Source organism: Canis lupus, chromosome 11 (assembly GCF_048164855.1).
Source record: "Canis lupus baileyi chromosome 11, mCanLup2.hap1, whole genome shotgun sequence".
In the NCBI taxonomy this organism is placed as follows: domain Eukaryota; kingdom Metazoa; phylum Chordata; class Mammalia; order Carnivora; family Canidae; genus Canis; species Canis lupus.
In genome coordinates, this window is record NC_132848.1 from 48,944,391 (window position 1) to 48,961,863 (window position 17,473).

A 17,473-nucleotide genomic window follows, 5' to 3' on the forward strand; every position below is an offset into this window, starting at 1 on the left:
TAGAGACATAGAATACACTGGAAGGGCAAAGCTCAGATGAGGATTGTAGACAGCAGTGAGTCAGATGAAGAGCCAGGAAAGAGAAGACACAAGGGTCAGAATCTCAGAGGTTGGTTGTGCTAACAGCTTGCCTGGAGGCAGAAGGCCCTCTTGAGATGGAGACCCCACCCAGTCTGGATGGATCCCTCCATCTGCTTGTTGGAGAGTGCTGAATGGAAGGATGTGAACGTTCTTTTTATTTTTAAAATAAAAAGATATAAACATATATTTTTATTGGATATAAACATTCAGTAGGACATTCATCTGAATGTTCCCCCTCCATTTCTCCCCTTGAGCCCTCTTTGGTACCCTACCTATACAAGGCACTTGACACAAGTCGTTATAAGTATAAATACTTTGTTTATACTTCAGTCTCCTCTACTAGACAGTAAAATCTGAGGGTGGGAACTGTGCTTAACTATTTTTTTTTAATTTAATTCCATGTAGTATAGTGCCTGACATATAATGGAGACTCAACATAGGTTTGGATAAATGGGTGGGTGAGTGAGTGGATGGAGAAATGGATGGGTAGGTAGAGAATAGCATCTGTGTAGCCTCATTAATAGAGATAAAGATTGAACATATTTTCATTCAGGGAGAAAGAGGAATAAAGGGGTCTATTCCCAGAATAAAGAATAAGGGGATGGATACAGAACCATTTATGGAGAAAATCTAGGAAGAAAGTAATGAGAATGTAGTTTCTGTTCCATTATATTCAATAGAGACTCTTAAGAGGTACAAACAACACTTTTTTGAGACTCCTCATAGCTTTATAACTTTGTATTTTATTTTTAACCTCTATTTTGCCTTATTACTGGTAATTAAAATAATACCTTAAAAATGAAAAAGTGTTTTGTGCTGTTATGGGTAATATTAGTGGCCGTTGGGAAATACTACTAGATGACAACATTTACAAAGGATAGTTTGCGTAGAAATGGAATTGAAATGTTTGAATTACAGATTTTTTTCCAAAATTAGAATACAAATGGAATTTAAATTTTATTAATAGCATCTATGCATGATTATAAATTCAATAATCACTCAATCATGATAATTTTATATATTATATATTATAGAGAATGTTTAGAAAGAATAAAACTAACTTTTAAAAATCTTTTCAATATCCCATTATTTTCTCTTTGGATTTCCAATTAGGTGGAGATTGGAGATTTTGAAAGACCCTTTTCAACTCCAGCGGGGCATGTTACTAATCAGTGCAAAACAAATCAAACTCTAAAACAAGTCATAGAAAAATTTTATCCTAAAAGGTATAGAGATGACTCTTCTGAAGAACAGTTAAGGTAAGGAACTACTTGTGACTCTTCATTTTTAAATTTTTATTTATTTTTAAAAAATATTTATTTACTTATTTTAGAGAGTGAGGAGGGGGGAAGGGCAGAGGGAGAGAAAGAATCTCTGGCAGACTCTTGCTGAGTAAGGAGCAGGAAACCAAGCTGTCTAACTCACTGAGCCACCCAGGCACTCCTACTTGTGAATCTAAAGGATAGAATCACACTGGACTGTTGGTGATACTCTTCTGTTCAAATTTTAAAGATGAAAATTATTATACATGGCAATTTTCTTAAGATTTTTTTAATATTGTTGAATCCCAAGAGGTTATAGATTTTTTAAAATTTAAGATGGACCTAGAAACTGGAGAATCCATATTTAAAGTTGTTAAGGGAGCACCTGGGTGGCTCAGTCAGTTAAGCACCTGCCTTCGGCTCAGGTCATGATCCCAGGGTCCTGGGATCCAGCCCCACGTCAAGCTCCCTGCTCACCGGGGAGTCTGCTTCTCCCTCTTCCCCTCCCCTCAGTCATGCTCTCTCTCCCTTTCTCTGTCTCTTTCTCTCTCTCTCTCTCCCACTCGTGCTCTCACTCTCTCTCTCAAATAAATAAAATCTTTAAAGAAAATTAATAGTCTTGTAAGGAAAAAAAATTTACCTTGATTTAGAAGATCTACTTTTCATTTGCTCTTATTCATTCTTGTCCAAATTAATCCTGCTAATAAAAGGGAAAAAATGGCCAGTACTGTGTTTAATTTTATGAAGTGTTTACCAAAAACATTTTACCTCTTAGGATTTCATTATAAACAAATTGACATAAAAACAAACTATTTAAAAAAAAAGAAACAATTTTCTTATACAAGATTTTTTACTATAAATTTTTAATTAAATACAACTGGTATAATAGTTTGGTTTTACAGAATATTCAAAGAAAAGCTGATTCAGTTGAAAAATAGAGGCAAATCCAATTCACCATGAGTTTTCCAAAATAGAAACATTTAAGATCAGTCTGTTGTCTATATAGAGTGAGCAGTTGCCATTGTGATTTTATTTAAGGCATCTTCCTCCCGCAGCCAACATCTCTCCAAGCCAGAGGTGGCATCACATAAAATTCCACCATTAAGGATTCATTCTTTGGTCTCAATGTCTTGTACTTTTCTTTTAAAATGTAAGTTATTCCCATGAGAAAGGTTTGATGTTAGTTTATCAAATTTTTTTTTTAAGATTTAATTACTTATTCATGAAAGACACAGAGAGAGAGAGAGAGGCAGAGACATAAGCAGAGGGAGAAGCAGGCTCCCTGCAGGAAGCCCAATGCAGGATTCGATCCCAGAACTCCAGGATCATGCCCTGAGCTAAAGGCAGACGCTCAACCACCGAGCCACCCAGGCATCCCAGTGTATCATATTTTTTTAAAAAGATTTATTTGGGGATCCCTGGGTGGCTCAGCAGTTTAGCGCCTGCCTTTGGCCCAGGGCGTGATCCTGGAGTCCTAGGATTGAGTCCCACGTCAGGCTCCCTGCATGGAGCCTGCTTCTCCCTCAGCCTGTGTCTCTGCCTCTCTCTCTCTCTCTCTCTCTCTTTCTGTCTGTCTCTGAGTGTGTCTCTCATGAATAAATAAATAAAATCTTTAAAAAAAAATAAAGATTTATTTACCTGAGACAGCACATGTGTGTGTGTGAGCACGTGAGTGGAGAGAGGGGCAGAGGGAGAAGGAGAGAGAGAATCCTCAAGCAGACTCCTTACCGAGTGCAGAGCCCGACATGGGGCTCGACATCAGTCCCCGAGATCATGACCTGAGCCCAAACCAAGAGTCTGGTGCTCAACCAACTGAGCCATCCTGATGCCTCTCATCAGATTTTTTTTTTTTTTTTTACTTTGCCTGATGGGGTGGGAGATGGAGAATCTAGGTCATGCTGAGAGCACTAATACTATGAGAATGTGGGGAAAGGAATGTCCTGAAAGGATGAGGGGTGGACAGTGGTGAGATGGGAATCAGAAAATAACAGCTCCTCCTGGGCGACGCCCAGTCATGCCTAGGATTGGCTCAAGGAGAGCTTTGCCTCAGGAGGATGATGCACTGTTTATGTCTTTGCTTTTGCCTTTTCGTTTTTTGTTTTCTTCATAGGCAGCTCTGCCAGCGACTGTCGACCAGATGGATGGCCCTCCGGGGTCACAGTGCTGCTGACTGTGTACGCATTTATTTGACCGTAGCCAGGAAGTGGCCATTCTTTGGTGCCAAGTTGTTTCTTGCGAAAGTAAGAAAGGATGGGAGGGAGCAGCAGAATTAACACCCTAACCTGTGCGGTTGACCCTGTTCAGCTGAGTGAAGTCCGACAGGGACCACAGGCCCCCCATGTGTGGTGTAGTGGGCTTTTAAGAAGGAAATGAGGAAATTCCCAACAATGTAAAGAAAACAATGAAGGGGTACTAAGAAAGGGCAGGAGAGCGAGTGGCCTCTCCATCTGTGCCTTGTGCTTCACTTCCCTTCCCCCGACCGTAGGTCACTCACACTCAGCAGGCTCACCATGAGACTGGGGTGACCGCTGAATCCCACTTACTTCTCTTCGACCACACAGCCTCTCACACATCTGTCACTCACTCTGTCACTTGTTCACTCACTTGTTTAGTATTTAGCGGCTTCTGTTGGCCAAACATTATGTACCTAGGGATACATCAGGCCGTGTTTTCAGATGAGTTGGGCCCAAACCTCCAGGAACTCCCAGCCCACTTGCAGCAGGCGGGAAACAAGCCTTGTAGGGTGAACACAGAGTGACAGGGACAGAGCGCTGCAGCACGCTAAGGACGGAGAGCTGCACCCTGCCACGGGGGATGGCCAGCCCAGTCCCCGGGGGAAGAACTATACGTCTGAATTCTGCTTCTTTCTCTTGAACCGTGTCACCTTAAACTCTCTAGGGTTCCTAAAATACTTCTCGTCTTATGTTCTCTTTCTGTGTGTTAGGTCTGTCCTCACTGATAGCTTGCACACATCATCAGGGCATAGACTCACTGATCCTGCAATTCTCCTCTAGTGCTCACGTCTTGCTTTGCATAGAAGTATTGCTTAATAAATTTTGCTGAATAGCTGCGCCACTTTGGGCAACTCAGTTAACCTTAGTTTTGTCATCTATACATGACAACTCAGACTAGAAAAAATAAAATCTAGGCTATCTTACTCTGATTCCATGAGTGACTGTATCGTGGTGAGGTAAGAAATTATTTTGCTACTGGTACTGGAAGCCATATACTAAGTCAGTGCTTGAACATCTCTCAAGTTAATACATTTATGAGGAGTTGAACATATGTTTTCTAAAAATATAAGGGTTAGATTAATATAAGGGTTAAAATATAAGGGTTAGATCAGCATTTTATAATGAATTTATTTATTTATTTATTTATTTATTTATTTATTTATTTATTTATTTATTTAAAGATTTTATTTATTCATGAAAGACAGAGAGAGAAGCAGAGACATAGAGGGCTCCATGCAGGGAGCCCCATGGGGAGCTCGATCCTGGGACCCTGGGATCCCGACCTAAGCCAACCATTGAGCCACCCAGATGCCTCTTATAATGAATTTTAATTCTAATTTCAGCATTGCAAGAAATATTAAATATCCATCTTTGATCATTTGTTCTGTGCCTTTTAGTACAGAAATATTATTAAATAATATGTAGCATTTGCATGTTGCACGACTGGCATCTTTTCTTTGCTCACTTTTCTTCCTTTATACTACAAAAACACCTCCTTTGTTTGCTTAACGACATCCATTTTGGGAGGGGGGATAAATATATATATCATCAAATATAGCATTTTAACCATTTTTAAGTATACGTTTCTATGGTATTAAGCACATTCACGTCATTATGCTATCCTTACCACCCTCCACCTCCAGTACTTTTTCATCTTTCCAAATAAACCTCCATACTCCTTATTGCCCCTTCTCCCTAGGCCCAGATAACCACCATTCTGCTTCCTGTTCTGTGAATTTGACTGCTCTAGAAACCTCATCTAAGAGGAATTATTTGTCCTTTTGTGACTGGCTCATTTTCCTTTGCAGAATGTCTGCAGGGTTCATCCATGTTGTAGCATGTGTCAGAGTTTCCTTTTTTTTTTTTTAAGATTTTATTTATTAATTCATGAGAGACACACAGAGAGGGAGGCAGAGACACAGGCAGAGGGAGAAGCAGGCTCCATGCAGGGAGCCCAACGTGGAACTCGATCCCAGGTCTCCAGGATCAGGCCCTGGGCTGAAGGCGGCGATAAACCCCTGAGCCACCTGGGCTGCCCAGAATTTCCTTTTTTCAAAGCTAAAAAGTATTCCACTGCATGTATATGCCATGTTTTGTTTCACCAAAGAAACAAAAACAATGTTTTGTTTGTTAAAGAGCTGAATGGCATCCTTTGCAATGGTTGCCTATCCTTTGCAAACCAATTCTCAGTAGATGGTAACCCAGGGGTTTTTTATACATGAAATTCTGAAAAGTTTTACTATATAAAATATAGTATATATAGAAATACTATAGATTTATATAAATATTATAGGTTCATCCCAGTTCCTTATCTCTCATCTCTGTTTCTTTTATAAAGTTTAAGAGAAGTAGTTAAGTTTTTATTAGAATTTCAGTTCTTGTTAAACAGTCATTGTAGAATGCTCAAAATCATTCATGGGTTTTAATTGGGGGCTGGTGGTGAGATCTTTTTATTAACATAATTTCATTGCTTTTATACAATAAGGAATTTAGTGGAAATTTTGGTATTTCTCATTACCATTCATCCCACAGTTTAATATTTTCTTTTTATTCTATTGTTATTAGTCATTGAATATCAGATTTAATAAACTTTCAGCAAAAGTGTACTTTTATAATCCTAATCCTTTATGTTGTTGCAGTAGTATTACACACACCTTAGAAAGCATATCCGCATATTTTGTTTCATTAGGATTTTGGTCATCATAGAAACCCACAAGCTTATTAATGATTAGCTTCTTAAAACAAAAGAAAAGTAAGATTAAACATTGTTGTTCCCATTCTAAAGATGAGAAAATTGAGCCACGGAGAGATTCAGTAGCTTGTCCAAATGTACAGCTGAATAAGTGGCATATTTGGATTTCAGACCCACGTCTCTTAATATCAGATTCACTGCTCTTTCCATTATGTGATATTGCCTCCACGCCAAGAGAGATTCCCCCCGATAGGTTTTATTTTCTTTTTTTCTCCCTTCTAAAGAGATTTTTTTAATACGATGTTGTTGCAAATGTTGCATTGCATTTTGATGAAAAAATGCTTCTGTGATTTTACTTAGCATTTATTTATACAGTATATTTGCACCCTTCACAGCCCATAACTCCATCAGCACTCGGAAGTACTTTCATGTGGCTGGCTATCCATGAGGATGGTTTAAGCATCTTAGAATACAACTCCATGGTAAGTTTAAGTTTTGTACTAAGTCAACTATTTGCATTGCAATGTACATAGAAAGTAATGATCTCTTCATATGATTTTTCTCATACACAGATAACATTTTTCCGATGCTGTATAACAAATAGTCATTTTACAAATACAACTGTGATTATAATTTAATCTTTTAAAACATGGTTGGACGGGTTTTATATTGCGTATGAGGAAAATATTAAGATACCATGCCTAAATTGTATTCGTGGTCATATTTGTAAAATGATTACTAATTTATCATGTCAGGGAGGTTACTTCCTGTGCAAAATGAAAGTCTTTAAGATAACATTAATGTAGAAACTTTAATTACCAAAGTTTAGGTTCAGCATCACTAAGGCTTCTGTAACTTTCTGTAATATTACTTACCAGTTCACTTGTACATATGTGGTATTTTAGAACTTTTAACATGCTTAAATATAAAGTTAAACTGTGCTTTCTACATGTTTATTTGCCTTATTTTCTATCATATTTCATATTGTTAGATTATTTTTTCCTGTTTTTGTTTTGTTTTGTTTTTTTTAAACCTGGCAGACAGGAATTGTTAAATTCACCTGGTAGGTATACTGGGCTCTCCTATGTCCAGCTGTAGTCGGGGATCACTAAGAATTTCTTGAAACCAAACTATTCTTTAGTGTTATAGTAGTTTCTCCTTATGGTTGCTAAAAAAACTTTTTGAAGAACTTTTTATTTCCTGAATGCTTTTCAGTTCTTGAATGGGTAGCTTGAAGATAGGTTATAAAATTGATGACCTAAAGTCAACAAAGAATTGTAGACTAGTATTGAATTACCATAGGTAAGTAAGCCAGTCCCTCAGACCCTGGGAGTTGGACACCAAGGCCAGAAAGTGGACACCAGTTGACTGCAGCTTGTGGGGCGTTCAGTGCTGGAATGGTCTGCTTAGAGACTTGCAAGCTAATCATTAGATACACAGATTCCTTTACCTATACATTTCTTAATTATATTTTTAAAATTTTATGCTACAGATGGGAAAAAAGATTTGCTGCATACATGGCAAAGAGTTTATATCCTTATGAAACAATAAGGAAATGATAAACAATAAACCCATTAATAGACAAATGAGCCAGCACAATTCAGAGAAGAAATACAAGTGTTCAAAAATGTATTTTAAAATGTTAGTTTCACTAGTAATCAAATAATTTAAAACAGCGAGATTCTACTTTTCACTAGTCAGGTTGGCAGAGATTTAAAAGAATTATTATATCTAGTGTTAAGACTAGAGTGCTAGGAATGTCACTGGGTATAACTTTTCCAGAGGAGAGTCTTTTATTTTTTTTGAGGTAGTAATTCCAGTTATTGAGATTTATAACTAAAGAAATAATTAGGTATGTGTATTATGAAATACGCCAAAAAATATGCATTGAAATATTGTTTTAAGGGCAGCCCAGGTGGCTCAGCGGTTTGGCACCTGCCTTCAGCCCAGGGCGTGGTCCTGGAGACCCATGATTGAGTCCCACATCGGGCTCCCTGTGTGGAGCCTGCTTCTCCCTCAGCCTGTGTCTCTGCCTCTCTCTCTCTGTGTGTCTCTCATGAATAAATAAAATCTTAAAAAAAAAAAAGAAATATTGTTTTAAGATAGTAACAAAAAATGATTTAAATCTCCTGCAAAATATAAATAATAGTGAAAGGGAATATAAGGGAAGGGAGAAGAAATGTGTGGGAAATACCAGAAAGGGAGACAGAACATAAAGACTCCTAACTCTGGGAAATGAACTAGGGGTGGTGGAAGGGGAGGAGGGTGGGGGGTGGGGGTGAATGGGTGACGGGCACTGAGGGGGGCACTTGACGGGATGAGCACTGGGTGTTATTCTGTATGTTGGTAAATTGAACACCAATAAAAAATAAATTTATTATAAAAAATAAAAAAATAAAAAATAAAATAAATAAATCTCCTGCAATAAGAGATTAGTTAAATAAGAATTAGCTATCAAATCACTTAAAAGGATGTTATACAATGGCATTTGTTGTCGTGAAAAGATATTCATAATTTATTACATTTAAAAAGAAGCAGAATCCTAAAAACAATATGCATATCATTTGTGTTTATATCAAAATATGTATACGAAGATGAACCATATGGATTTGCCAATATTTGATCATTTTTTTAAAGGTTTTATTTATTTATTCATGAGAGACACACAGAAAGAGGCAGAGACATAGGCAGAGGGAGAAACAGGCTCCCCATGGGGACCCTGATACGGCACTGGATCCCAGGACCCCAGGATCATGACCTGAGCTGAAGGCAGATGCTCAACTGTTGAGCCACCCAGGCATCCCTGACCTTTTTTTTTTTTAACCTTAAAAAACATCAGTTTCAAAAAATTTTTAAAAAAATAAAAAAATTTAAAAAAATTTTTAAAAAGCATCAGTTTCATATGGTTCAACCTAATATGGATAGAGATCTTAGAGGACACATACAAGATATTAACAGTAGTCTTCCACTAGATGCTGGGAATATAGGTGCTTTTTATTTTCTTTTTGTTTTCTGTTTTTTCCACAGTTAGTGTCAGAATCAAACTGTATTTTAATTATAAAGGTAAATTATGCCTATATAAAATTAGTACATTTCTATCTTGAATCATAGATCCAAAAGTAGATTTTATTTTAGAAAATAATTTTTACTATATATAATTAATACTAGCATATTTTTAGTGAAGTATAGTTAAAATAGAATGTTACATTAGTTTCATTAATATTAGCATTTCAATGGAAATATATTAATCATTTCTCATCTTTCTTTGAAAGTAGAAGGTATATATGATATTAACTTTTTCTTCTCTTTGAAGAGGTTAATAGTCAGCTATGTGTACAAGAGTCTGATGACCTTTGGGGGTCATCAAGATGATTTCATGATAGTCATTAACAACACACATTCAAAGGACAAGCCAACAGAGAAATTACTTTTTGCCATGGCAAAACCCAAGGTGAGTAGAAGCCTTTCTACTAACGTTTTTATACTAGCTTTTTCATGCTAAAACATTTATTGTGCAAAAACTAACTTGTAGATGGAAAAACAGATTTACTTATAATCAAACAGTTCTAGGTCCAAATTCTGGCTTATCTCATCTTGCTAAGCTTTGTCTTTTTCATCGAAAAAATTATATGATGCCACTTACTTTTTTTTGGCTTAAGAATGAAATGATGGAATTGTTAACTGTTTTAGCCCAGTGTCTTGTATACAGAAGATTCAAAATAAGTGGTCTTGATGTAAGTTGTTGTCAGGTACTTTATACACAATTTTCTTATTTACTTGGGGTAATTCATGTTACAGACTCATTAAAGAGAAAAGTCTTATAATTAAGACATTACTTGTTCTTTGTAGTTTTAATGTCTGTAAGCAAAAACAATAAGTACAAAGGCTATATTTTCGTATTAACTCTAGTTTTAGTAAAAAGAATGAGAAACTGAGTTTCCTAAAACTTTAACAGTCTTAAAATTGTCAGAGACTATTTTTTTTAGAATCTGAAACATTTTTTAATGGCAGACATTTAAGTGAAGGCAGTTAGCCAATAAATGCAGAAGATTGAGACATACTCAGAACTTTACTTAGTTTATTTTTATTATTTATTTGTTTTTTTTAGAACTTTACTTAGTTTAAATAAGTAAATTTATTGATATTATGCACCAGATTTCTTCATTTTTTTTTTAATTTTTATTTATTTATGATAGTCACAGAGAGAGAGAGAGAGAGGCAGAGACACAGGCAGAGGGAGAAGCAGGCTCCATGCACCGGGAGCCTGATGTGGGATTCGATCCTGGGTCTCCAGGATCGCGCCCTGGGCCAAAGGCAGGCGCCAAACCGCTGCGCCACCCAGGGATCCCCAGATTTCTTCATTTATGCACGAATGCGGCTTTAAGATAATTGGTAGACTTGTGCTATTGTCACATTTTTTAATATCGCCACTAAATTGGATGGTTCTTTTTTTGTTTGTTTTAAAGATTTTGTATTTATTCATGAAAGACACACAGAGAGAGAGAGAAAGGCAGAGACACAGGCAGAGGGAGAAGCAGGCTCCATGCAGGGAGCCTGATACGGGACTCGATCCTGGGACTTCAGGATCACACCCTGGGCCAAAGGCAGGCGCTAAACTGCCGAGCCACCCAGGGATTCCCAAACTTAATGGTTCTTTAAGATCCATTCGTTTTTCTGGTTGAAGCAGGGCAAAATATGTCAATGCCTTGATGGTGCTGAACATATGATGAGCACTTCTCCGGAGCATTAACAATTCTATTTTTCTTGTTTTAGATTCTAGAAATCACTCTTTTGATCGCCAGTTACATAAACAACTTCCATCAGCAAAAGGCAGCCTTTCACCACCTCTCTGCTCCAGCACTGCTGTCAGCCCAGACTCGGGGACCCGAAGCCAGGGCAGTGGGAAGCCAGCCCCTTCTGTCAAGTAGCAGACCAACTAAAGGACCCACTTTACTTTGAAAGCTCGGGAGCCTGAACATTCACTCCCATCCTCCAGGCAATGGCTGCATCAGCTGCAAAAAAGTTCATTTACACCCTGACAGCATGGCACCCACACGTTGGTATTCTAGACTTTAAAAATGTGGGGGTTTATTTATTTCTTAAATACTCAAATGAATACTACTAATAAAACATAAATACAAAATTTGCCCGCATGCTGATTTTCTCTTAGATTAAATGGGTTAGAATTCATCTTTCCCCACCTCCTTTGTCCCTTGCTATCAGACATATCATGCAACATAGCATTTTTTGTCTTTAAAAAAAATATATTTTGGCAAAGGGAGATTCCAGACTCTCATTTGGCAAACCAGTTGATTATTTGGAAATTCTCACCGCCAAGAAATTAAGTACTGTAATTAAATGTGCTTTTAATTAATGATATGGTCTTTGGAAAGAAGTAGAGTATATAGTGTCAGAAACAGCTGAAGGATGCTGTTTAGGGGTAAATTATTGGAGCGAGTGCAGTAACTCTGGCACTATGAATCTTGTAAGAAAATGAGAGTTAGGTAACCAGAACCTCCTGTGTGGTACTTGGAAGTATACTCTGTCACCTTTTCAGATCACTGGAGTGTATAAAGTTTAGAATAAGACAGTGATTCCCCAAATTCCTTGGCTATTACTAGATAGCCCGCATTCACTGGAATATTGCCCACATTTCATTGCATTTGGTGCTGGGTCATCTTGACCTTATTTTGTTAAATAATGTCTTTGAAAGCAAAGACAGTTCTTATATTTTGCCCTCATATAGTTCTTTTTCATTATAGTTTTAACATAAATTCTCAGAATATTTTTTAAAAGAAAAGAGAATTCTTCTGTCAAAGGAGGTAAAATTTTAGTTGAGAGTATCTAAAATGTATTACTTTGCTAGGTTACATAAGTGGTCAGTTCATTTCAGTATATGTCAAACAAAGTAATTAGTATTCATGATAAAAATGAAACTGTGATAAGACATGAAAATTATATTGTAAGACTAATTGCAATAGTAATCATGAGTATACTTAATTTTATTTATGTATAGAATATTTGTATTTATTTTTTGAACATATATTTATCACTTTGTGTGTGGTATTTTTTTAACCAGTTTGAATAAAAAATGTTAGCTGCTGAATTAATTTGTTGGCAGAGCCTTCATATTTTTCTTCTTTGCTGCTTTCACCCTATGGCAATGTACTGTTGTCACACTAAGCCTTTTAAAAATATTCCATCTCATCAGAGCCAAGAAATACCCTGCTCAACTAAGATTTTACTTTATTGTTAATGTCAAAAAGATAAAAAAAAAAAACCTCCATAGAAATATATTTCCATTTACTGTTTCCCCTAAGTCTTTTGAGCCACAACCACTCACTGCATAAGCAAGTTGGTTTTTGAGAATATACCAGTTACCAGTTTGTGATGACTGACAGGAATTTTTTGGCTGGGATACAATAGTGTTTCTTAGTTCCCAGAAAACTGTTCAATAATCATTAGTTGGTGAGCCAGGGGCTTGGCACAGCTTACATATGTGTGAGGATTTTATTCTCAGGCAGTAGTTAGTTCACCATCTGGTAAGCACACCCCCCTCCAGATCTTCTAATTTGAACAAGTAGTGAAGGCTTAGCTTAAATGGTGGTACCTTACACTTGGCATTTATTTTTGATAGAACAGAGATAAAATATTTTGATGGAAAGAAATCAATTTTCTGTAACTGATGATGTGAAAATTTTATTTTCTGGGAAATTACTTATGTAGCCATTTAAAAAAATTCAAAGTATGTTATTACGATTGGTTACAAAAGAATAATGTTACGTGTTTAATTGTAATATTTGTCTCCTATCATTTTCTTCCCTTTCAATCATAATAAATGATTTACAAAACCCATTTTGAGCATTATCTTTTGAACAATCTTCAAGAAATACCTAATGTTTTCATTGTCAAAGCTGAGGTGTGCTACTAGTGAAAATGGTAGTTATTACCTCCTTCTCTTGCATTCATGCTTTGTCTTCAGTGTTGCTTTGTTTTATCCAGATAAAAGGAAGCTGTTTTGGGAAATTATAATTTTAAGATGTATGTATGCATATTGACACATATACAATATGTATAAATCATGGGGTTCTCCCATGATTTCAAAGTAAGTTCCATAAGTTTCATATAGGTGAAGTGATGGACTGTGTTCTAAAAATTTATTTTAAATGTTCTAGATTTTTTTTATATGTGTATCCTTAAAGTCAACTAGTGTCTAGCTTGGAAATGAATTTAACTCTCAATTTACAAGAAAAGTTAGTCACAACTTATAAAGTCTTTGTTCTGAAAATGTGCTTATTAATTGATTGTTTGGAAATTTTTCCCAAAGAAAAAAATACATAGTGGCCAGGTTCCTAGAACAATACACTTACCCAATTGTACTGTAGAATAATCCTGAAGAATTAACTACCACAGATAATCATATTTCACTAGACAAAGATTTTAAGTGTTTCTGGGATGCCAAGAACACATTTCACCTGTCCACCTAACGCCCTAGCTGCAATGGAATTTGGACTTCCCCAGTGCAGTGTCCAGGCTGATTCCTGTGGATCAAAGGCTCTAAGAATGTGAGGACTAAGGGAAGGGAAATGAGGAGCAGGAATAATAGGGTGGAGAAGCGTCTCTGCTAACCGGTTCATGGAGAACTGGTATCTCCTTTTACATTTTTCCCTATTTTCTTTTCCTTGAAAGAAGAAAGGGATTTTACTGCCACAGGGATAACTTTAAACTCCAAATTAAGGGGCACCTGGCTGGCTCAGTTGGTAAGTATCTTTCTTCAGCTTAGGTCATGATCCCAGGGTCCTTGAGGAGTCTGCTTCTCCCCCTGTCTCTGCCCCTTCCCCCAGTAGTGTGCACTTTCTCTTTCTTAAATAATTTTTTAAAAATGTAAAAACCTCCAAATTAAGGTAACGTCTACCTTAAGTAAGATTCATCCTTATTCGAGTGGGACCAAGACTCAAACTCATCTTGGGCACTTAAGTGGGAAGGTGGGTCCTACAAAGAAGAGATGGGTGGACCTGGACAGAAGCTGGGGTGAGGAAATGAAATACATACGTGCTCTTGCCATAATTTTACCTGTTGAACTTAATTTTGCCTATATCAAACATAGTCACAATGATTCTGGAGGCGTATTTATAATTGGCATCAATCAGAAATCTTCATTGTATGCTTTTTAAGTATTTTTAGGTCCAGTAATAGTCAAGAAACAAAAACTTGCTTACTAGGGCAACGTCTATTAGCAAATAGCTCCAGAAGAAGATACAAATGTTCACCACAGCGCTTGAAAACAGGGTACCCTTCCTTCCAGCCCTTTGCTAACATAATCTAATCAATGGGAGGGGGGGTGAATGGGGGTGGTATCCCTTTCTGAAAGTAGATTATATTGGTGGTTTTATTAAATCAGACAACACTTCAAAAGCACAGGTAACAAAATTTTCAAAACACAAATGGGACAACTCGAAACTATAACTTCTACACGTCAAAAGAAACAACAGAGTGAAAAGGCAGGATGGGAGAAAATAATCACAAGTCACATATCTGATAATGGGGTTAATATCCAGGATAGATAAGGAATTTAGCAACAAAATAGCTTCTTCATTCAGCAGAGAACATGCCAGTTTCCTTAGAAGGGGAATGCCTTGGGTTTCCCAATTCTAGTTTGAAAAATCCCAGAGAAAGGCTCAACTGGGCCCAACTCAGGTGTTTACTCTGAACTACTTCAAATGCTCAATATGAGGGTCACCTGGGTGGCACAGGTCGTTAAGCCTCCGACTGTTGATTTTGGCTCAGGTCTTGACCTCAGGGTTGTGAAATTGAGCCTGAGTCCAGCTCCATGCTGAGCAGGAAGCTGGCTTAAGATTCTCTCTGTCCCTCTCCCTCTGTCCCCCCACCAATGTGTGTGCTCTCTATCTAAAACAAAGTGAAAACAACTCAATATGAAGAGAATACTTAAGTAAATTCTGAAAAATGTGTATAGCGGAATATTTTTTAAACGATTTTATTTTAAAAAAAAAAAAGGTTTTACTTATTTATTCATGGGAGAGGGGCAGAGACACAGGCAGAGGGAGAAGCAGGCTCCATCCAGGGAGCCCCACATGGGACTCGATACCAGGTCCTCAGGATCATGCCCTGGGCTGAAGGCGGTGCTAAACCACTGAGCTACCAGGGCTGCCCTATAGCGGAACACTACACAGCCATCAAAGGTATGTTTATGAGGGGATCTCTGCGTGGCGCAGCGGTTTGGCGCCTGCCTTTGGCCCAGGGCGCGATCCTGGAGACCTGGGGTCGAGTCCCACGTCGGGTTCCCAGTGCATGGAGCCTGCTTCTCTCTCTCTCTGTGTGTGTGTGTGACTATCATAAATAAAAAAAAGTTATGTTTACGATGGATTTTTAAAAATTGAGATGGGAGGGATGCCTGGGTGGCTCATTGGTTGAGCGTTTGCCTTTGGCTCAGAGTGTGATCCTAGGGTCTTGGGATCAAGTCCTGCATCAGGCTCCCCTCAGGGAGCCTGCTTCTCCCTCTGCCTATGTCTCTGTGTCTCTAATGAATAAATAAATAAAATATTTTTTTAAAAAGACATCAGAATACATTGCTTCTGGAGTATGCTGCTTTCACCCTCTTCATTTTTTCCATATAAAATTTTTTTCTACAATAAACTTATATAACTTTGAAAACAAGGGAACAAATGTGAAAACTCTGTCACTGTCTGGGCTATCGTTAATAGCCTCCATATGGACTTCCAGACTCCAAAACATCCTTCACACAGCTGCAAAAAATTATCTCACTGAAACTTAGGTCCAGGCACGGAATACCCCTATTTTAAAATTGTATTTAGTTTCTCACAACCAACACAGTAAAATCCAGGCTGCAAGATCCTTCAATGAAGCCCAATCTACCTGCCCAGTTGGCTCTCCCACCATAGCCACACCAGACACTTTATATGATCCCCTTCAACTATTCACAACCCCCCAAATATACTCTGCACACGTCTTTATTCTTCTGCACTGTTGCTTACTCTACCTAGCAAGCATCATAAAATTGTCTTCTCCTCTATCACCACCATTGAAATCCTTTAGTCTTTTAGGGATGATCCAGTAGAGGAGCTCAAATCTTTACATATTCCTACCTTAAGAACAATATTCATCTACCCAGGAAGGTCACTTACTTTGTTCAAATATGAAGCGTCAGGAGGCATAAGGGCAGAAAAGGAACTCATCTGCTCAATGAGATCAGTGGAATCCATTGATTAACCTCTGAACCAATGCTGGTGACCAGGGCCCAGCCAGACAACTTTTACCTTCCTTGTTACCGGGTTTCTTTCTTCAACCTTCTATCCTAGTCATGCAAACAATTATACTTTTAGGATGCTAGTAGAGTGCCTGGTATATAGCAAGTAGATGGCAAAATGGTAGTCACCGCTTTTGTTATTCATATCAATAGGGCTTCCGAATTAACATAGAAAGTGGTTCCAAAGTTCCAGAACTCAAATTATGGTAATTTTTTAAAAAAAATATTTATTTATTAAAAAATATATTTATTTATTTATTTATTCATGAGAGACACACAGAAAGAGAGAGAGGCAGAGACACCTGCAGAAGGAGAAGCAGGCTCCCTGCAGGGAGCCCAATGCGGGACTCAGTCTGGGATCCCAGGATCATGCCCTGAGCCAAAGGCAGACACCCAACCGCTGAGCCATCCAGGCGTCCCAAATTATTGTAATTCATTACACTCTGTCCCACACCAGTTTGTGAAACTATAGGAAGGCTAGCCCCAGGATATAGATGCTTGTGCAATGGCAGATATACCAACCTTCCTTGCACTTATCCTCTCTCTATTGAACTGCACTCCCATTACAAATGTGCAACTGTAGTTTGCTATGGCTTCAAAATGCAACTAGGTGTTGGAAGGATTTTGTTACCAGAGATCTTACGTCATGAATGCTTTCATTCTTTCCTTAAAAAAATTTTTGCTTCATTTCCAGGAATGTGATCTTAGTGTTTCTTTGTTCAAAATTACCAATCAGTAGCTTACAACATGATAATAACAAGCATGAAGCACTTATAATGTGTCAGGCACACACAGTTTATGTTTTAACTATATATTTTTCATTAAAAACTCATAAATTTCTCCTGCTTTACATAATTAGATACTGAGGTTCAGAGATTCTGAGTGATTTACCCACTGTGACAAGGTGGCAACTTAGCCA

The 17,473-nt window shown here is 37.6% G+C and overlaps 1 protein-coding gene across 7 annotated transcripts in view; it reads left to right on the forward strand.

Annotated features, from left to right (window-relative positions):
- Positions 1 to 11,414, forward strand: part of PLEKHH2 (pleckstrin homology, MyTH4 and FERM domain containing H2) — a 110,157-nt gene extending 98,743 nt beyond the window's left edge. For 6 of the 7 annotated variants that reach the window (XM_072768184.1, XM_072768186.1, XM_072768188.1 and 3 more), the window contains 5 exons: positions 1,195 to 1,340; positions 3,454 to 3,583; positions 6,665 to 6,751; positions 9,583 to 9,720; positions 11,043 to 11,414. In XM_072768184.1, coding sequence (XP_072624285.1) covers positions 1,195 to 1,340; positions 3,454 to 3,583; positions 6,665 to 6,751; positions 9,583 to 9,720; positions 11,043 to 11,228 — 687 coding nt within the window. In that variant the 3' untranslated portion in view covers positions 11,229 to 11,414. Of the gene's footprint in view, positions 1 to 1,194; positions 1,341 to 3,453; positions 3,584 to 6,664; positions 6,752 to 9,582; positions 9,721 to 11,042 lie in introns of those variants that run through there. The other variant, XR_012003321.1, reaches the window with a different exon arrangement.
- The last annotated feature ends 6,059 nt before the right edge of the window (positions 11,415 to 17,473 follow it).